Consider the following 20951-nt stretch of genomic DNA (forward strand, 5'->3'; position numbering starts at 1 on the left):
CTCATTTACTGTGGCAGGTTCATTTAGGGCCTACAATACACGTGATGGTAAATAGACTGACAACGATAGTCCAACAGCACGATGTAACGCTTAGACAGTGAGTGATTTCTCTGTCCGCTACTAGCGAACCGGCTAAATTGTCGTAGTGACTCACGGCCGAGGTTCATTATTACTTAAACGGGTGCCCGGCCCCCTTGGCGCCGTTCTTATCAACAGCCCTTTAGCCCCTAACGTAAACATGCCGTGATCTCTCACCAAGCTAATTCTTAGGTTTTATGGTACAGCTGAATCGATCCCACTATGGCGAACAATATTGACATCCACTACGCTACCGAGTCTGAGGCTGCCGCCCTTGGCGGTATCAATATAGCCAGTTTTAGACATCAACAAATGTGGCTAAATGCTCTGCCGGGGATCGAGCCCGAGATCTGTATACCGATGAAACAGGCTCGCTGTCTTGAGAAGCTCGCGTCCCCTGAGATTCATGTCTTCTCTGCGGTGGATACCAGTGTCGATCGGATAGTGGGGTATGCCCGCTGGACGGTTCCCTGGGAGGAAAATCAAGTCGAGTTATCTGAGGAGGGCAGAGCGATGGTGGCGAATGCAGCAAGTCTAAGACCAAAGGAGATGAGGGAAGATATCTGGGAAGCAGCTTTTAGGCGGATGAAAGAGAAAAGGGCCACTCACGTTAGGAAGGATGATATGAGTACGTGGGTTTCTGCCATTTGTCGCCTTGTGTTTCAATTCCCTTTCTTGGCTGCCTGGAGAACATTCCCCACATTACGTGAAGCTTGTCTGTCATGGTCTTACTAATGACCCCCGAAACGATAGTCCTGGATATACTAGCCATTTCCCCCGAGCACCAAGGCAAAGGGATCGGCAGCAAACTACTACAGTGGGGGACTCAACACGCTGATGCCCGCAACGCGCGCATCTATCTCGAGGCCACCATCGAGGGATACCCGCTCTACCGCAAGTACGGGTGGCATGAAATGGAGAGAATTGTGATCGATTATGCAGAGTACGGTGGCACCGGCCAGGCGGTGTTCGTGCTAATGATGCGAGACCCTCAGGGGACCGCCGTAACACAGGCTTGATGACGTTCCGCGGGCGTCGATGTCCACTACCTCGTCGCCAATCGGCCTGAGGCAGCCACAGGGTGCATGATAAGGGATCAGCTGACGGCCGATAACGGCAGAACCTGCCTAATCTCGCCTAGCGGCTTGGCCAGATGATCTTCACCGGGGGCGTTGATTGGCCAGGGTGGGATTTGTATGTACAGTCGCAGCATCCGCGTCGAACTGCCAGGAAGGGCTAAAGGCTGTGTGATAGCACTTATAAGACTACTGCTCATGCTCAGCAGTCAAGGGATAGAAAATCCAACAGTCTCAAGCCTGCCACCAGCTGCTCATCTGTATTGCATCTCCCCTCCGGCTCGTATCCGTCCTCCTATCGTCGTACAGTCCGTCCTTCTCTCCTGCGAGGCTCGTCGACCTTAGATGGCGCTGTCCTTGTTCCCCCTTCGCCGCCATTCGCACTCTTATACCATCGCGTTATCCCAGCCCATTCGCAGACACAGTAGGAATTGAATCTCAGCTGCTAGAACAGAGACCAAGACCTCCAATATGGCTCTCCAGATCGTCCCCATGACCAAAGAGGACATCCCTGAGGCCGTAGAATGCGTGCAAACGGCGTTTGCCGATGATCCGTATTTCCACTGGTTATTCGATTCTTCAGAAGTAAGTTTCGAATTACCGATCTATCTGTGTTTCTCCCGAAGCCCATCCATAGAGAAAAAGAAAAGAAAAGAAAAGCCGTGTATAGACCCTAAACGCATTTGATGAATAGTACAATATCCACCGGAACGCCGCCTCCCTCGCCGCCCATTTTCAATATGGTCTGAACTGCAACACCCCGATGTACGTCGCCAAGGTCCCGATCAGCGACAAGCATCCTTGCTCGGTCGTCGGCGTCAGCTGGTGGTTCTCCCCCCAGCCAGCCTCCAAGCCCGTCCCCTGGTCCGTCTGGGCCCAGGACTGGCTCCTTTCCTTCCGCCAGTTCCTCTTCAACGTCCGCTTTGGCGGACGAGGTGGCCTCAACCTCCACCGGTACAACATGTGGAAGGAGATGCAGCGGAAAACCCACGACGTAGTCTGGACCGACCCGCGCGGGTATTACTTCTGTAATGTCTTGGCTGTGAGCTCGGAGATGCGCGGGATGGGGCTGGGCCGGAAGCTGGTGGAGGTTGTCACGCAGCAGGCGGATCGTGATGGCATGCCATGTTATCTAGAGAGCTCGAAGGGAGTTCCGAATACCATTATTTACGAGAAACTGGGCTTTAACTTAGTCACCGAGATTGATTGTGTGGATGGGAACGATGCTTGCAAGGTGAGTTGGTCTGTTTTGCTTGTGGGTTATGCTAATTTTGTAGCTGTATTGTATGGTTCGGAAGCCTAAGACCAAGGCCTAAAACGGACTTTTTACCGGTTTTGCCCTATGAGATTACCCTCTGCAAAGGATCTCGTAATAAGCATTGGCTATCAATAAGCATCGGCTACACACTCGACTCGGGGCGGACTGGTTACTAGGGCTGCGGGGAGCGGTACGTACCTGTTCGCCGATGATATCCGATGGTAGATGATACATGAATTTCGCCCGAGCATTCCCGCCCGCCCAGATAACAGCCCCAATGTATGACACATTGTTTGCTCTGCCTAGATATATTCTTCAATCAATCACATTTGCTCATACACATATTTTGAATCGACTAGCTCTTCAGTCAGGCTTCTTCACCACAGTCAGTAGAGGCTCCAATGGGGACGAGTATCTGGATGGACTTGTCCAGTTTCCACCACCGCCCAACTTAACCGACGACGGGAGAATAGGTGAACAGAAAACTAGGAATGCAAGCATGTCGGGAGATATGATCTTAATTCATTTTCCTGGGGTGAAGGGTTGTGAGTTTGCTATACAGTCTAATATCTACATCCCGTCAGAGCTTGTGTTTCATCTCTAATGCGACAAAGTGGCTTTTTATATCTGTTTATGTGGCTGTGGTATAGTCCGTTATGATCAATCTTCACTTCTGGCTGGTTCACTAGAAACCACAGAATCCAAGATATCGTCATGTAGCTTACCGGGCTCCTCTGTTCCTTCTACTCCATCAATTGTGGGAGGTGCGATACCTTTCGAGAAGCTCGCGTATCTCATATCCTTCCTCTGTCTCTGTCGTTAGATCGATCAGCCTCCGGCCATCCGCCATCGGTCCAACCGAAGCTCCCCTTTCAATCAACATTCCACGCAATCTATGTGCGCGAATATCACTGCCTTTTGGAGAGGTGTCTCGTTGTGCGTGTCTTCCGCATCCAGCGCAGCCCCGGCATCAGTTAAAGCCTCCACACATTTTAACCATCCATGTTGAGCTGCCCTGTGGAGTGGCGTTTCGCCGTTACTGTTTTGTGCATCCACTGAGGCCCCTGCTTGAAGTAGAATCTCCGTACAGGCTGGCCTTTGGCTCTTTGCAGCGAACTGAAGGAGCCCCTTGTATAGCCACATCTGACTATAATACTCAGTGCAGGGGCCAGCTGCGTGGTGAAGTGGTGTGTCACCTCGTTCGTTCTTGGCGTTGACTGATGCCCCAGCTTCAATCAAGACGCAGACGCAATCCAAATGATTGTGGCTCACTGCAAAGTGGAGTGGAGTTGTAGTGTTTTCATACCGGCTGCCGTTCACTATAGCACCGTGATTGATCAGAAGCTCAATTGCAGCCACATACCCTTGCGCGGCCGCGACATTAAGATGCCTGGGCCCAGGGTCACCTTCTACATTTGCACCTCCCTCTAACAGTAACTTGATGGTTCTCTCTCGCTCAAATATCCGGGGCACGGAAAACCCTGCGCTAATGCACTTCCAAGCGGTGTAATTTCGTCACGCATGAAGCCCAGATGATGCACATCCGCCTTTAGCTGTAGCAATCTTTCTACAATTCTGGAATCTGCACGGCGTGCTGCCAAGTGTATAGCGTTGTAGTCTGTATCTACCTTGTCGTTCACTCCATGACCGTGCTCAATGATCTCCTGCACTATCTCGGGATCTTCGCTCAAAATAGCGGCAGAGAGTAGTGTCATTCTTGCATAATTGTAGGGCCCGTAAATGGTACGCTTCGTCAAATCCATTTTCTTCAAGATATTCATTCGGCGATGACGGGTAGCCAGAAAAACCGCCGTTTCACTACGGGGGAGTGTTGTCAATATGGGACGCCCGTGTACCTCTCTTCTAATTCTATAATGCCAGTGGGGATTGGCACCATTGTCCAGTAGCCTCACGGCGAGTTCGTCAAATCCTTTATATATGGCAAATTCAAGCCAGGCATGAAGTGCCGCTACATGAAGCCCATGCCAAAATATGGCATTTCCTGTTTCGAATGATTATAGAAGATGCACTCATTGCCGTGAATGCGAGGGGGGCCATTTGCCAAGCACGAACTCCTAGTTGCGTTGTACCGAGACCCATATATCCAGAATGGGCAAAGGATCTACATAAGCAAGGAGCGCATCCGAAGAAAACCGAAGAATACATCGTCAACCTTGGATCTGCCGTGAAGGATTAGCGCATGATTCCCCCCCACTAAAAACAATGAAGCTTCTCTCAGTAATTTTTCTCTATGCTGCTGCTGGGCTAACCAGTGCTGCCAGCTCATCAGGTTGTGGACAGCCCTTACCCCCAAACCAGAGCCCCGGCGGATCCAGCTACGGGGTCAGTTTCACCACATCAGATGGCACTCGGCGATTCTATCGCATCCACATTCCTTCTAACTACGACGCGAACAAACCTGCTCCGCTCATATTCTCATTTCACGGGCGTATTAGAACAGCCGAAAGCCAGGAGAAGCTGTCGCAATTCAGTAATGAAGATTGGAATCCAGATGCCATTGCTGTCTATCCGCAGGGGCTGAACGTACGTAATTATCACTCTAATACCCATTATCAGTGGGATAATTATACTAACATACATACATACATACAGAAAGAATGGCAAGGAGACCCACGCTCCAAAGATGTCGACGACGTAGCATTCACCATGGAAATGCTCGACAACTTTCAGGAAAAGTACTGTATTGATTCTACTCGTGTATATGCGGCAGGCAAATCCAACGGCGGCGGATTTACAAACCTGCTAGCCTGTGATCCAACGGCATCTACCCGAATTGCTGCCTTTGCTCCCGTCGCGGGCGCTTATTATCAGGATGTCTCTGAAGAAGACTGTCGCCCGACTACGGTGCCAATCAAGTGTTCTCCTGGTCGCGCCTCTATCCCCATACTTGAATTTCATGGTACGGCGGATAAGACAATTCCCTACGGAGGAGGTGGCCGGCACGGCGAATGTCTTCCTTCGATCCCGCACTTCGTTCGTGAATGGTCGAAGCGACTGGGGTACGGGCTGCATAACAAGACTACGGAGTTGTACAATGGTAATGTACAGAAATACCAGTATGGGAGTGGTGATGACCTTGGGATTGTTACTCATTACCGGGTTCATGGGCTGGGACATGACTGGCCAAGTGTGAAGCCGAATAGTGACAACCCCAATGGGACGTATCTGGATGCGACGCCAATTATTATGAAGTTCTTCAAACGGTGGACGTTGCCTGGGACCTCCGAGGAGAATTGAAATGATGCGGCATAAACCTTTCAAATAGTTCGCCTTGGTTTGAAGATGATCGGGGCGAGAGTCGAAAACGTCACAACACTGAGCTATATCGGCATGGGGGATAGGCCCTTATGATTATACAAGTGCTGAGACGTTTATTCTCATAATATAGCTTACATGAGCTTACTCGCCTACTATAGCTAGCCATACAGCATATGTGAAATGGCTGGCCGCACTGCCCAAAGGTATCCTACAGTCCGGGAAGTAAGAGAAACATATAGTAAAACCAATCTTCCCCTCAAGCAGAAGATAATGTGGCCGAAGTTATCTCTTCTGCTGTGTATTAGTGTAGATTTCCGCCAATAGAAGCCATTCGTTTAACCTGGTGTGTCTCAAAATGTTACCAGACGAAGAGCGATATAACTGTGGATCATGGACGTTCTGGACCCCTTTATCCGCGTCGAAACAGTGGATCCCCCGCGACAACACCCAAACCTGCTCGTTCAGTGATAGGTGGGTGTGGGTCGACACTGAGATATTTTTAGCATAGCTTCAACCGATCAATGCAGAATCGAATCGCTACCGGGACGCTTCTCAGCATGTTTCATTTTCGAGCATTGTGTCTTACTTTCTAGGGCTGAGCCGGGGTAACCCCTACGCTAAGCATCTCGCTTGGTGATCCGTGACAGGTAAGAATGGCTGGCTGGCTTTGAGCTCCTCGCGATCTATACAAGTGTGTGCTAAGTCAGGGAGTGTCTCACCTTACTCCTCAATTGCACGGGTTCGAACTGTGGCAGGGTGGCTTAGCAGGTTATAGTAATATAGTCACAGAATTATAGGAAGCTGGGTAAAAATGCTAGAATGGGTGTAATGCATACTACATACAGCACTCACGTCTAAACGATACTTTCGAGCACTTTGGGTGCTTGTTAGCCATTCAAGAGCCTGGGTATTACATCCATGATTATAGCACTAGGGTCTATATATGGCAATTGTAGCGAACCTAGCCATGTGCAGGTCGCCACACGGCTGAGAAAAGGTAAGATTGGTGGGTTTAACTAATCTGCTAGCAAGACCTGGCGTTTCAGAGAGGCACTAGAAAATTAGAGTCCAGATAGCCCCATGGTTTCGTTGCTCAAAGCGCGCGGTGAACACATGGCATGGTGCTCCATATCTGAATCCATATAGCCAATCTTGATGTCGAACGGTTTCTCCCGATAAACGTGCCACTATAGTTCCGCAGACTTTCTACGATGATACAATGGCAACGTGATATGACATTGCATGAGTGTGGATGTGGTTCTGCAGTCTGTGATAATACGCACCTGAAACCCCAAAGGATATAGCTGGAACATGTTACAGTGGCATCAAACCATATCATAAAATAAAGATAAACATTTTGGGTAAGACTCAGTGTATCATACGTATCTTCTCCTAAAGGGGGGCATCCCCCGTATATCAGACAAATTTGAGCATCTAGAAATGAATGCTTTCCCTTGAGTTCTCCTTGGTTGGGTTTCACCGGGCAACTCGGGGCCCATACCTTAGCGCACCTAAGACAGAGAAGATTTCAAGTGCCATATTGCACGATCAGTAACACGCCGTGCGGTATGGCGTTCCATATACTCTGTCATGGTAAAATGGTTGGTGTGGGCTAGCAATACCCATGCATTGTTTGTATTTGAATGGGCACTTGCTACAAAATATCAAATACAGGCATAGCCCAGCTTGAGCCTACTACTTGTGTATCGGTTGTCGAGCATATATGCTTCTCCAAAGACCAATGATAGTTGTAAGAATAAGCGAAGATAGCTGAAACATAACGATTATGCTATAGCTTTCGACGGAAAATGCGTTCCGTATTTCGTCCAAACACGATGTCTTATATGCGGAGTCCCAACCATGTGGGAATAGATCCAGAATCGAACACCAATCTTGGTGTTAGTTTGCTCGGTGATTCCCGCTTGCTCCCAATTCCTGAAGGTCAGCCACACCAGAGAATTCGATATATGATCAAATATATACAAGTAAGAATAACGTCGAGTATGCTCGCTATGATGGTAGTTCATACAGAGCGCTCCAACAGTTTAAGGCCGTTCTCACCTCCGCAGAACCATTTTGTTGATTCATGAAACCATATAAAGCCAATTGATTCGCATTTGCCATCGTTACCTCAGTGCGAAGGGTATGCTGGAGAGAAATAATATCCTTGTGACGATTATTCCATAGCCCATGGACAGCCTTTTCCGAGTTCTCCAGCCTTCCCCATCCGACGCCCTAACCGACCCGAAGCTAAAATAGGTGCATGCGAAGTGGGTGCTCAGCTCGCCGCTGTCTTAAATCAGCGTGGAAACGCTTTCTAAAATGGGATACCCACATCCTGATTGAAGACTTCGGCTCGAGATACCGGGGGTTCTTCTGGGGCGTGCCATTAGATTAGAGCCTATGAAGTAAGTCGCTTCATAATAAGACATGGGGTGGGATTAGCTGGCATCTAGCGGTTTTGCGGATAGCCTGGCATAGGCGTTGTCTTGGATATAAAGTCACCGTCATACCGCAACCCCAATTAGTCTTTCGAAGCGGGCGTATCATACGTTGGCAAATTCAAAAGATGAGGTGGTTGAAGCAGACGTACGATTCGATAAACAGCGAAGACATCGAGGAGAACACGGCGGAGGAAATCAGAGACTTTCTTACCGCGAAAAAAGACAGAGATGCTGCTGCTCCCGACCGGCATCCTGCTTATTCTTCAACTAACCAACCTCTGACACTACAAGGGAGTGAATCCCCCGTGCAGTGTAAGTAACTTGCGAGATTAGGTTTTCATATGGGTTTGTCAAAGCCTAAGCATAGCTAACATCTGGTGCAGTTCATCATCCCAGTCCGAAACCCAAGGAGCTCCCTAAGGTCACATCCCTCCTCGAGTCATTCGACGAGCCCTCAATGACCCCCTATACCATTCCGAAGCCCCCTCCCGGTCGCAGTGCTGGTATACCCTGTATGGACACGCGCGATAGCTTGATGATGCAACGCCTAACAGACCAATTTTCTCCCCAAAGAGTTTTACAAGCTAGCGAAGTGGGAGAGACAACGACCCTGAAGAAACAGCTCGAGGACATATTCGGGCCTTTCGTGAACACTCTAAAATCATTCAAAGATATACCGGCAGAAGACTGGGTCAGGGCTGCGACATGGTGGGCGCTTAAGGGAAATGAACAAATGGAGGCGGTGGATTACCACAAGGGCGCAATGCCTGTAGTCAACAGAGATGCGGAAGCATCGCGGATGTCTATTCAGGGAGCCGTCAATCTGGCCAAAGCCTGGTGGATATGTCACTGCATCATACCTGAATTAGGTTGTGGTGAATCGCTAGCCGGTACTGGCCTTTGCCTTACACTGATAGACCAATACAGGTGTGCCCAGCGATACCTTGAAGGACTTACCTACACTATCTCCACCCTGCTTGAGACGAAACATGACCAGGTAACTGAGATCGATGTCGACAGAAGCCTGTGGATTATGTACCCGTCACGCAGCCCAAAAGAACGCGAGATCCTTTGTTTCGATCGATCTCAGCCGGCCGATACTATTCCCCCTTTAGCCTTCGGCGATACCGATACATTATTTTCTTACGGAAGCGAGTTTGTCAGTCTGATGTTGCTCACTGAGGAAGCCGATCGCCCATCGCCTTCCTTTGAGTGTGTGCTCTCGTTTATCCGCTTCCAATCGAATTGGGAGATCGTTGCTGTTCTCGCCAGCCAAACAGCAGCTGTTTACATTGAGATCCACTCAAGCCGGAAAAGGAACATATCATGGCATGATGTCTATTGGGATGCAACTCGTTCGGTGCTACAAATCATGCTTGACCCGCAGTACATCGCTCAGGTGCAGCTCACCGAGCAGAGCTTTAAGATGGTATGGCAGATTGCGCAGCAGATCATGCAGACCGAGTCTCTCCTAGTTGCGGGAGACCTCGAAACGCTCGTTTTCGAGGATACCGTGGGGTTCTGTCACTACGTAAGTCACGATAGGCCTAGCAGCTTCCCCTCAAGGCCTGTGGCACAATGTCAAGTTCGACTGTTTGAGAGGTTCGAAAGGGTCAAGGAAGGAACAATCGAACGCAGGGTGCATTGTGGATTTCGTCTTTTCGTCACTACTCCGCCACAGGCTAAGACGATCAGCAAAGCGTCTCACCACTTCTCTAACAACACCCCGTTGTTGTATGGTATTTACGAAGACGATAATGGATTCCCCGGCCTGCTGCTGCAGCTCCGAGAGGGATCCCATAGACTCTCTATTTCACTGACCTGCTATGACCGCCACGCGCGCAGCCTGTTGCATGCGCTACTATCGAGCGCTAGTCCTCAAGATCATGAGGCCAAGTCAGAGAAGTTTCCTATACGCTCCCTTGCGTTATCAGAACCTCCTGATCGTGACTTCGATATGCAAAGTATCCGACACCTCGAGGTCGGAGAAAGCATGGCGTGTGTGATCGAGGAAAAGGATGGAGTTGGTCGAAGCCCGTATGGCAACACTGTTTGGTCTGAGACGTTGAGGGTCATTATAGAGACTAGCTGGGGGTCGATTACAGACCGAATCAACCTAGGTTCGTCTTTCCATTTACAGACCCTGGTTGATTCACGCTAATACCACTGTAGCACCCTCACATCTCAGGATCGGTCTTTGCGTCCTCGACAACAAAGTGTTGAATATCCTGCGGTCTCCACAAAGCGACATGACCATTTGCATCAGACAAGATACCCAGAGCGACAAGTTGATGGAGAACTTGACCAAAGTGATAACGGCCATACAAGCAAAATTCACCCTACGGCGAATAGAGTTCAATTCCATCGAAGGTTCGTCCAGCTGATGTTATTTCTTCATCATGCAAGTGACTCACCGAAACTACCCCAATCTAGACCTCCACAAGTTCCAACAAGCAATAACGGGCTACAAAGTGCGCTTCGACCGGTAAGTTTTGCCCTCCCCAACCTCAAAGTACTCCACTGACAATGGAACAATAAAAAAGCGTAGCAAAGAGATTCATCATAAACCGCCCACGGAAGCTATTCGCCATCCGCAACCATTGGGAAGCTAACATTACGCGGGTACAGCTTGTGCAGCAAAAAGGTAAGTTCCAGTTGATTGCATTCTTTTACCAATCGCCACATGGAAACTGCATGAACTTCGAAGTCAGATGCACCGAGGACTTTCAGCCGATCAACAAAAATGATCTTTGGGGTCTTGTCATCAAGGATGCCAAGTTTGCTCTACCGGAAATTAAACCACACCTGCCGGGATTTGTGTGTCTAGATGAGCTGGATTATCCACTGGAGCATGACGATATCTCCATCATGTTCAATGATAAGGCTGGTGGGTTTGTCCTATTTATATCTATTGGGTTGGTGAGGCTAATGAGAGATTGCTGTACGCAGAGAGAGATGAGCTGCTTGCTTGTTTACCTGGGTATGGGGGTGAAGCTTAGCTGGTCAGGAAGCCTTGACTCAGCTCGGACAGAGGCAAATTATATGGAAGTTGTGTATAATGGTGAAGCCCTTGGATTTACAGTTCGTCGTGATTGGTGTATGAATTCACACTGAACCGATTTGCGCATTTTGATACATCGAAAGTTCAAGGTGTTTAACGCTTCCTGAATATCGCAATTCGCCCTGTCCCAATACAACTTTACCCAAGAGATGTATTGACATGCGTGTAGTCTTATTACTACACTTCATGTCCCATTTCCTTTATATAAAGATATCGTGGAACATCTTCTTGGTTGAAGTACAGTGGACATGACAGCCCACTTGATCCTGAACCTTTAGGTTAGCGCGCCGGCCTTTATGCCTCAGGCGAGAACGCTAACCTCGAAAGAGATCAGACTTGGCTGCCTGACAGCCTGAAAAAGTGGATGTTCCTAATCGGGAATAGTTCAGGGGTCACGGGTCCAAAGGATAGTTTCCCCTTTTGGGCCCGATATCAGGGGGGGCATCCATGAAGAGATTTGACATTGTACGTCAACCGCCTCCCCGGCTGTAAACAATTAAGAATTCAACTTTGGGTTTTTGGATACCTTCCCGGCCGGACCCAGAATCGGACGTCGCATATCATTAACCTCAAAGAGTAAACGATCTACTCGTCCTGGACCGTTAAGATCGCGAGAGAAAGATCGACTGTGCGGAACTGCGGATCCTCCATGAGTTTGTCGATCTTATCAAAACTTCCCCCTACAGAGCGCGGACACTCGACGAGGTAAGTATCTGCACACTTCTCGTGACTGTGCAGGCAGGAGGCCTCCCCTGGTATTCTACAACTCCAAACCGATACGATGGTGTCGAATGGCACCCGAAACAAGATGGCTACCAGAAAAGCGAAAAAGCAAATTACGAGTAATCGGGTAGTTGGCTGGTTTCAACATTTCTTCGTGATTGTGGTATCTTTGGACAAATCAAGAACACTATGCAGCCCCTCCATCCTCAGCCTTGGTTGTATCTAGTGGTTACAAGGCCAAATTCACTGAACTTTCCAACCCTCACATGCAGGTACCATTCTCGTTGGGGCTGCCGATGTCACCCTTGATGACGCAGAGCTTCGAGCAGCAGGGAGTTTGCGAGTCGCATGGCAGACCGTTGGGGGTGCATTGGTTCGGCACCGCAGCCACGGTAGCGACAAAGACAGAGAGAATGAGATAGGCGAGACGCATCTTGACCGGTAGATTAAATGTGATTTGAAGGACTGTAGGTCATTAGTCACCTGGAATGATCTGCGTCAATCAAAAGCTGTGCAAATACCTTGAAGGTTATGCTTTTTCGGCTTGACGCAAGGACAGTGTGAGTAAGTAGCTTGGATGTAGGAAAGCCTCTCGGGAGGGGGAGGCAGTCGATCCTTATATAGAGACTGGGTGGGCCTGTTCATTAATCCTCATTATTCCCTGGGTGTCAGATTTCAGTGACATTCCGTGGCCCACCTCCGGAGCCAGGAACGGCACTTGGGTGGATAGCTTGTAGCACTTACCTCTGTCGGGAGTAGACTGCTAACTATGCCGTAGGAGGATAGGAACAGGCCGCAGCACTAGGTTCGGCACTCCACCGTCTCATGGCCAATCCTCTTGAGCCATTTTCTTGGCCAGCACGGCTTTCAGCTGGGTGTGGGTATTGGACTCGCTTAGGGCCTAGTCCCGCGCTACTCCTGGAAGCACATCTTCGGCCGAGCCAGTGGCAGACACCAATGGTGGCATGGGTGGCTATACAGTCTCATATTATTAGAGCTCTCTTTACGGGCTCCAAGAGGTTAGAATAGCTAGTGGCGCAAGACCCCAGACCAGCATGCGTATTTCTTTCACTGCTTTGTCTCTCTCTCTTTGATGTTTCTTTGTCTCGCATCCTCTCTCAGCGCAAAGCCCGCTTACCAACTGCAATGCTTCAGTATGAAAGGTCCCAACACGCTCAGATATACATGTGAGACCTCATTACCTTCTTTTTTTTTTCTTTTTTTTTTTTTCCAGAGGTCTCGGCGTAATATTCTCCGACAATTTCCGGGGCTTGAACTTGTCGGCGTATGTACATACATACCGCTTAGCCCGTCATCGCAATGTCGGCACCTATTGAAAGTTTAAATCACTCGCTAAACATGCACCCCGATGGCCGGACAATATTAGCATTAACCTACGAGTCACTTTATCGTCTTAGTGGCGTCTGGATAAACTGACTGAGCCGAAGCGAAGACTCATAATATATGCGCAAACCCCTCTTTCAATCACTGTCGGCCCAAATTCTCCAACAGAATTGAGTATATCACGCACGAACTGTCGGATTGCTTAGAAGCCCTAGGTTGTGTTATTTAACATGCAACATATCTCTTGACCTCATGGATACCATGCGTCAATAGCTCTATTTGTTTCTACTGTTCACTTGTGTTGCATCAACCTACGGAGTAGCACAGGGCGAAGCATATGTACATTTTCATCCTGGAATCAAGGACGGATGGTAAGACATGTACTTATTCGCTGGTCCAACCCATGGAAGGCCTTGTCCAGAATTGGTGAACTGCTACATGTAAAGGGATAATTGTTCCGGAATGGATTATTTAGGGCCACAAGACATCAATCCCGTCTTGAACTGGTGTTCGAATGGGCTGGTGGGGGAATGAGACATTACTGACCAAAGAGCGCCGGCAGTCGGACCACTCAGTAGCGATATGATTGCGATCGACATTCACTTTTCCTTTACTTTTAGCCAAGCTTTTACTTCTTTCACCCAGCGTGGTGGTTCAGGCTCCTTTGTATGTGGTTGGCTAAGCTGCCAATTGTGGAGACCCAAGTCACTTTTAGCTAGTGTTCTAAATATATTAACGACAGCAATGCCTATTCACGTAGGGTAATGGATACTACCTGATAAGGGGCTGAATAAATTCAGGGTCTACTACGGAGTGCTCAGGAACAAGATCATAGTTCTTGAAGGGTATCCAGGAGTTGTCTTTGCTTTTGGTCTTCAGTTAAGGTGACATTCCCTTAACTGCTCGGTCCTCGGTCGCTCTCCTTTAGAACGTAGCCAACTTCTAAGATGCCTGATGTCCTTTGCAGTACCATGGGTATTCGGAAACACAAAATAAGGACAAGCATAGTTTGGTAAATCTCTAGTTTGCGGAGTGGCGCAATGACCTGTCTCAGAGGTTCTGAGATTAATCGTGGACACTTTGCTAGGATAGGATATACGGATATATATTTAGAGCCGAGCTTCGCCCGAATCCTGTACTGATCAAGTACATCAATTAACGTACTTCACTGTTCGCCGGGAACTTACCATTCAAACCACTTTGAACATAGATACTAAGTAATAGCAATAGGATACTAACCCTAATGGTACAAATGTCGACTGACATGCAACTCATCTGGCACGTGTCCGACCCCGACGCCGACCCCGACGCCGACTCTGGTTCCGATTCCGACTCTCCGATCCTCAACGACATCTGCGATCGCTCTTCCTTCCATGAGAAGTTATATCCTAGTTCAATATGAATCGACGGCAATCGTCAAGGCGTCATGCGTGCTTCCGATGTATTGAGTTGAAAGTCAAATGCTCTATACAAGACAATGATAAAGAGTGTCAACGGTGCTCTCGATTGGGCCGTCCCTGTGTTTTCCCCGGTACCCTGCTGAACAATCCAGGTAGAAAAAGCCGGATTGATGAACTTCAAGACCAGGTCAATGAGCTTCGCAATCAGCTAGCGCAAAGGGGAAGTTGATTCCTTGCCATTGGGAAGTATGTAGCGTTGTCTGACTGAAGCCACAGGACGAGAGGACTTGTGGACATGGCAGGTCTGGAGACGAGGTAGTGCCACAGGCTCTACGCCAATATAATTCGTCAATTGAACACACAACGTCCACCTCTCCGCGCCTTGACTTGGGCGAGCCCGGCGACTTGCTGACTATTGGCATCCTTACCTTGGCTCAGTGTAATCGACTCTTGGACAAGTTTCGCACGGTCAAAATGCCACAGTTTCCGTTTGTCATAATTCCAGACTCCATGAATGCAATCAGTATCCGCCGAGAATATCCTTTCCTATTCCTGGTTATCATGGTTGTCAGTACGGAAGGCCAACCGGCCTTACAGAAGACTTTGGACTATGAAGTCAAGCGAACTGTCAGTACTCGTATCATTATGAATAATGAACGGAACATAGATCTCCTGTTAGGTCTCCTTGTCTATACAGCGTGGTACCACTATCACTGGGAGTCAATGCTGCCGCACATGTATCTGTTCCTTCAACTCACCGTCACAATGGCTGCTGACCTTGGGCTTGATCGTGAACCGAATTTCACCATGCGGAACATTGCAGCCGGCTTAGGAAGGCCTACTAGCGCGCATCAGCTGAGCGAGGGCCATTCGGCCGCTGGGAAGAGGGCCCTCCTGGGTACCTTCTATTTGTGCTCGGTGTAAGGACTCATTCTATTGTTTACTCGAACCCGCTGACATTGCAACAAGGTCGTCGCTCTTTCGACAGCAGTTGTTCATGAAACATACCAATTGGATTAATCAATGCTGTGATGACTTGATGAAGAATCCTGAATTCCCATCTGATCAACTTCTGAAAAGATATATAGAGGTGCGACTGCTAGCACAAAAGAGCGCAGAGGTATTCAGTGGCAATTTCCACAGGCATACACATTCACCCTCAAATGGAGAAAGGAGATTAGAGGCTAGAATCCAGGAACTTAACAACGAATTTGGTTTATTTCAAGGTATCAAATATGAGGATAGAGAGCAAGGAAGCAACACCTGTGAGTTACTTGTTTCACTATATATTCAACCTTAAGAGGGTTCGTTGTCAGTTACTAATCGCATGTAAACAAAGGCGCTTATGTATTCGAAATGAACGTCAAACCAGTTATCGTTCTTGGACAAATAGTCTACCACAGGAATGGCGCGTTCCTTCTCGATGAAATGGACCAGCTTGACGACCTCATTTCATCAGCAGAGAGCTTCATTTCCTCCTTTCTTGAGACCTTACCTGAAATTGCAATCCACCTCCCTCTATCCTTCTATACCTATCTCTGGTATGCGTTGTTAGTACTTTCAAAGGTCCTTTTGTTGTCCGACCTTGGGTGGGAAAGGACAACTGGGTTGGGGCAAAGAATTCACGGAGTCGCGCTGGCGGCAATCGAAAAGCATGGAGAACTCTCACGTGGGAACGATGTGTGGGCGAATAGCAAGAGGGTCATAGGAAGCATGATATCATGGCTGGAAAAGCATCAAGATCTGGGAGGGACAGAGCAGAGAGTGCGAAAATGTCCGATCGCAACGATGACCCACTCTACAGTTGACAACGAGAATACACACTACCCTCCGGCTTCTGCTAGTTCGGATTCGAACGAACGAGGAAGAGAATTCGCCTTCCCTACACAGCACCTTGATCACATGGTGACCGATTTTAGATTCGACCAAACTGCCACAGATGATATGGGCGACAGGGTGGATGACTACTGGGATGCAATACTATGGCAGCAAATGCTAGAAGGACCAATATTCCCAGGGCTGCCTTCTCCCCTACATATATCTAACTGGGAGTGCTCCCATGATTGAGAGTTTGAAAGCCCCTGACGAAGGATATGTTAGATATTATCTCTATCTCTTTTTTCCGTGGTTGTCACAAGGGCTACAATGGGGCATTCCTGAGCCAAGACCAATCAGACCGGGGAAAATGCTGACTGAGCCCCTGAATGAGGCGTCAAGAATTTCTCCGAAGTATTGGCGACGATTCTCAGCCACGACTGCAATTTCCCTTTTCAACCCGATTTATCGATAAATATCCTCTTATGCAAGGGGTACTAGGTCACATATATCATGTCTCTCCGCGGGATTGCCAATGGCTCTCGTAGATCACATCGGAAATCTCGTCTTGGATGTGCTAATTGTAAACGCCGCAGGATCAAAGTAGGTACTATACTCTCAGTAATTATTATCTAACTATTATGTCCGCAGACTGACGGTCTATTGTACTCAGTGTGATGAAGTGAGACCAGCCTGCAATGGCTGTCTGCGCCATTCAGTCGTGTGTGACTATCAGCTCGAGGAAGCGAGTTCCAACGCCAATTCGCAGCCGGTAGTGAAGGCGCCTAAGAAGGTGGCAGCTAAGCGTCACACGTTCATTTCGTCGTATCAATCCAACTTCAAGACACCAAAGCGTGCACATAGAACTCGCAAGTCATTGGTAACGCAACTACTACAATTTTCCTCATCTGGCCGAATTCTTCCAGCATTGCCATGTCGACCATTTGAGTTTAGCATCGTCGATATGGAGCTGTTCCATAACTTCGTAAGTCCAACGGACTATGGCGCTTCAGACTATCAAAGTGCAACGAGACTTTACCACTCTCAACTTACTCGCCTGGGTTTCTCTTTCCCGTATGTGCTACGCCTCCTGCTTGCTTGCTCGGGCTTTCAGTTAGCACGGCGGCCAGAGATTATGCAGCAGCAACAATCTGCCATACAGAGAAAAGATTATCATGTGGTAGCTGAACGCCATTATAACATTGCCATTCGAGAAGTGGCAGTTGAAGTACCACGGCTAAACAAAGAGAACTGCCATGCAATTTATACCGCCGCTGTGCACATCTTCATCTCCTCACTTGCCATGGGGCCTCGACCAGGGGAGTACATGGCATTCCGAGATGATGGTCAGCCGGGCTTGCTATCCTTATTCATGGGTGTCCGGACAGTATTGGAGATAAGCAGCAAGCTGTTTTCACCAGATGTAGTTTTAAAGGGTGATGAAGGGGAATCGGGTTCCGGGTCAGAATCGAACGCAGGGACAATAGGCTGCGTCAGAAGTTCCACTATCGCTTCCGAGTATGGCTATTGGATGGACCAGTTGCGACATCTTATAGAATCCGAACTTGGTACGCAAGACCCGCGTTATTCAAATTATTATATGGTATTTGAACGGCTTCACCAGTGCTACGATGCTCTCTATAGCCCCTTTTCGCCCATAACGACTGCACTTTTATGGCCATGTCTCTTCGGATGGCTCTACAGACTACCGGATGTTTTCATGTTTGCAGTTCAGCAGCGAGATCAGCCCGCATTGGTGATATTTTCGTATTTCGTCGTTTTGTTGAATGAGCTCACCTGGAATTGGTTCCTTGAAAACTGGCCTACGCACATTCTCACTGGCATTCACCGTAACCTCGACGTCTACCACCAACAATACATGCAATGGCCCATGCACTGCGTGACAGTCAAAGTCTAGAAGGCATTGGCCCTGTGACACAGGTTGTGTCTGTCAAATACATGTACAAGCATAGCACATCTCATACATGGGATAAGTCATCTGGAGGCCACTCGCAATGTGCCATGCCTAGACTTCACTCGCACGTTCTACGATCACCAGAGCCCCGGGATTGCCTACGTTGCCGAATACCAATGGTGGAACGCATCTACCTCTACAAGGACCATACACGCCCTGTTAAAAATGTGAGACCTATCATGCACGTATCTATTACTAATAGCTAAACTTGGTGCCGATACACCAAAGCTGCCCTATCACTCCATCGGCAGTGCCTACACGAGCAATACCACCTAGCGGATGTGTGTGACTATAAGGGTCCTACGCCTAATGACCTGAACGGATGCTTCCCCCCCCCCCTCCGTCCCAGTGCCCTGCATAAGTCACCACCTTTCAAATCGGAGCAACACCTATGATAATAGAGACCCGGATAGTGCAGCTGGGGCCTTAGCTTGGGATGTGTCAGGACTATTGCGAAACAACAGCCTCCGCTCGATCCACCACTAGACGTCTTTTTCCAGTGACTGGGGGAAACGAGTGTTCGATCGTAGCAATATAATTAGTTTACATTGGACTCTGGTAATGATCCTACCGTATAGGCTGGGGATTAGTGGCGAGATTAGATAGGTCTTTCTTTGATTCTCCCCCTTATGTGAATGATTCCTTTCATCTTCGTTTTCTTTAGTATTTCTGGGTCTTAGCACTAAAAGGATCTGGGCGGTTACCACTGACGGAAAACGACTCATTGGGTAGTGTCCGTTATTCCCTGTACGTTATTCCCACCTTATGATCTAGTGTTCCGTATTGATAGATCCGGAGTGATAGCTTCAACTGCCTTAAGATTTGGTCCACCCGAGGCAGTCGGAGTCAGAATCACATGGCCTCAGAACACAATGCTTCAGGGAGCACTCAGTATCTTAGACGTTGTAACTAAATTAGACCCCAAGTCAGTCTAAGATTAATCTTTCTAAATGAAAGATGTAAATGTATGGCAAGATGTTAAAAACATTATTTAGATCGAATTACAGTTGCAATAACCTGCTCGAACTTTCTATCTATGTCTATACCGAGTTAAAGTCGTTTTACAATAATCATGTAGATAAGGTCTAACTTGACCAGAGCTTTAAAAACCATGTAGTCCCACCCCGAGGCAGGTAACCTTCTTTTTGTAGCCCAAGCTCCGAAGCAAATGCTTATTCAGTAGTCCCACAGAAGCCTGAAATCCTTCTAGTTCATCCATTTCCGAAACGACACTTCCCTCGAGGTAAGACAAGAACGATGCGAGTACACGCCAGTGGTTTAACCTCGCCACGATACACCTACATGGTATCCAGTTTCAGTCCTGCATTGAACCATGCCACTGTAGATCCTCATGGCGCAGCACCCTGTTCTATGGATACTAAGGTACTAAGGTACTAAGGTACTATAAAAATTAGGTTCCCTGAAAAGGATCCACCTGGGGGTCAACAGTCTTCAATTTGCTGCGAGCCTATTGGCCACAGACCCACATTTGGTGCGATACGAATGCGGACTTCCTTTTTGGGTACCTACTAAGTGGGGATCTAACATAGCCTTATGGCACTTTTCCACGGTGTAAAACGGAAGACTATGATTCCCAAAAAGGAGGGAAGTGGATGAAATGATAGAGATTTTCAATCCTTCTGTTAATATTTAACCTCCGTGGTACCTGGCTGGAAAACGGGACACATCCAGAATTTTCTCTTCTTCTGGAAGCTAAGAACCCGACCTTCTACACTCCTTCCTGCTTCCGTGAAGAATATCAATCTTCTTCAACCGCACACCCCTTATCTGAAAGTCATAATCCGTCCATCACACTCGCCTATACCTGTCCCTCTAATCCAGCCGCCTGATTCCATCCAAAATGACCCAAGCAACCGACAAAATCTACCGCTCCTGGCCGCATGGCCCCCCGACATACACCCAGGCCAACCCAGGCCAAGCCCGCGATATCACCCAGAACAGCGGCTGGAACTATTCCCTCTTCGATTGCTGTGACCCGGGTTCACTGTGTAAGGCTGACGCTGCAATCCTCGCTCACAATAGAGCATCACTCAACTAACACATGCAATCTTAATACTTCTCAGGCCTGATGAGCTGGTGTCTCCCGTGTTTGACATTCGGGAAAACCCAAGCTAGGAACCACGATGCCAGTTTGGGTAGCTTTAGATACTGTAATTCAGACGTAAGTCTCGCTAATAATCTTCAACCAGAAGGAAAGAAAGAAAGAAACACCTTGCTGACGAGTGAGTAAAAAGTGCACGATTTTCACAGGTCTCGCCTTCATTTACTCCCACTGGATCATCCAGACTATTAGACGCGGTGAGATGCGCGAACGCTTTGGGATTAAGGGTAGCTGTTGTGGGGATTGCTGTGTGACGTTTTGTTGTTCGTGTTGTGCTCTCATCCAAGAGGAGAAGGAGGCGGAGCTGCGGACGAGAGCAGAGTTGGGCTATCAGATGACGCCGGGGATGGAGTATAAATGAGCTCTGGTGATGCTG

General features: G+C 48.4%; 8 protein-coding genes across 8 annotated transcripts; 6 read left to right on the forward strand and 2 right to left on the reverse strand.

Annotated features, from left to right (window-relative positions):
- Positions 1 to 300: 300 nt before the first annotated feature.
- On the forward strand, positions 301 to 1097 carry ABOM_009003 (GNAT family N-acetyltransferase; the record flags this gene model as incomplete). Its single annotated transcript, XM_022536131.1, has 2 exons — positions 301 to 706; positions 832 to 1097. 2 exons carry the CDS (start codon positions 301 to 303, stop codon positions 1095 to 1097), a joined length of 672 nt encoding a protein of 223 aa, XP_022386510.1.
- A 528-nt stretch (positions 1098 to 1625) lies between these two features.
- ABOM_009004 (acetyltransferase) lies at positions 1626 to 2470 on the forward strand (the record flags this gene model as incomplete). Its single annotated transcript, XM_022536132.1, has 3 exons — positions 1626 to 1739; positions 1849 to 2388; positions 2432 to 2470. The coding sequence occupies 3 exons, from the start codon at positions 1626 to 1628 to the stop codon at positions 2468 to 2470; spliced, it is 693 nt and encodes a 230-aa protein (XP_022386505.1).
- Positions 2471 to 3288: 818 nt separating this feature from the next.
- On the reverse strand, positions 3289 to 4127 carry ABOM_009005 (ankyrin repeat domain-containing protein; the record flags this gene model as incomplete). Its single annotated transcript, XM_022536133.1, has 2 exons — positions 3289 to 3839; positions 3908 to 4127. The coding sequence occupies 2 exons, from the start codon at positions 4125 to 4127 to the stop codon at positions 3289 to 3291; spliced, it is 771 nt and encodes a 256-aa protein (XP_022386506.1).
- A 508-nt stretch (positions 4128 to 4635) lies between these two features.
- On the forward strand, positions 4636 to 5670 carry ABOM_009006 (alpha/beta hydrolase family esterase; the record flags this gene model as incomplete). The annotated part of the gene is made up of 2 exons (XM_022536134.1): positions 4636 to 4956; positions 5026 to 5670. 2 exons carry the CDS (start codon positions 4636 to 4638, stop codon positions 5668 to 5670), a joined length of 966 nt encoding a protein of 321 aa, XP_022386515.1.
- Positions 5671 to 8260: 2590 nt separating this feature from the next.
- ABOM_009007 (uncharacterized protein) lies at positions 8261 to 11134 on the forward strand (the record flags this gene model as incomplete). The annotated part of the gene is made up of 6 exons (XM_022536135.1): positions 8261 to 8447; positions 8519 to 10255; positions 10308 to 10505; positions 10569 to 10620; positions 10679 to 11022; positions 11085 to 11134. The coding sequence occupies 6 exons, from the start codon at positions 8261 to 8263 to the stop codon at positions 11132 to 11134; spliced, it is 2568 nt and encodes an 855-aa protein (XP_022386532.1).
- Positions 11135 to 12181: 1047 nt separating this feature from the next.
- Positions 12182 to 12564, reverse strand: ABOM_009008 (uncharacterized protein; the record flags this gene model as incomplete). Its single annotated transcript, XM_022536136.1, has 2 exons — positions 12182 to 12384; positions 12441 to 12564. 2 exons carry the CDS (start codon positions 12562 to 12564, stop codon positions 12182 to 12184), a joined length of 327 nt encoding a protein of 108 aa, XP_022386513.1.
- A 2573-nt stretch (positions 12565 to 15137) lies between these two features.
- On the forward strand, positions 15138 to 18396 carry ABOM_009009 (Zn(II)2Cys6 transcription factor domain-containing protein; the record flags this gene model as incomplete). Its single annotated transcript, XM_022536137.1, has 5 exons — positions 15138 to 15583; positions 15633 to 15928; positions 16003 to 16204; positions 17075 to 17081; positions 17152 to 18396. The coding sequence occupies 5 exons, from the start codon at positions 15138 to 15140 to the stop codon at positions 18394 to 18396; spliced, it is 2196 nt and encodes a 731-aa protein (XP_022386514.1).
- Positions 18397 to 20314: 1918 nt separating this feature from the next.
- ABOM_009010 (DUF614 domain protein) lies at positions 20315 to 20936 on the forward strand (the record flags this gene model as incomplete). Its single annotated transcript, XM_022536138.1, has 3 exons — positions 20315 to 20462; positions 20538 to 20635; positions 20709 to 20936. The coding sequence occupies 3 exons, from the start codon at positions 20315 to 20317 to the stop codon at positions 20934 to 20936; spliced, it is 474 nt and encodes a 157-aa protein (XP_022386504.1).
- Positions 20937 to 20951: the final 15 nt, after the last annotated feature.

Source organism: Aspergillus bombycis (assembly GCF_001792695.1).
Source record: "Aspergillus bombycis strain NRRL26010 chromosome Unknown contig00082, whole genome shotgun sequence".
NCBI classification, from domain to species: domain Eukaryota; kingdom Fungi; phylum Ascomycota; class Eurotiomycetes; order Eurotiales; family Aspergillaceae; genus Aspergillus; species Aspergillus bombycis.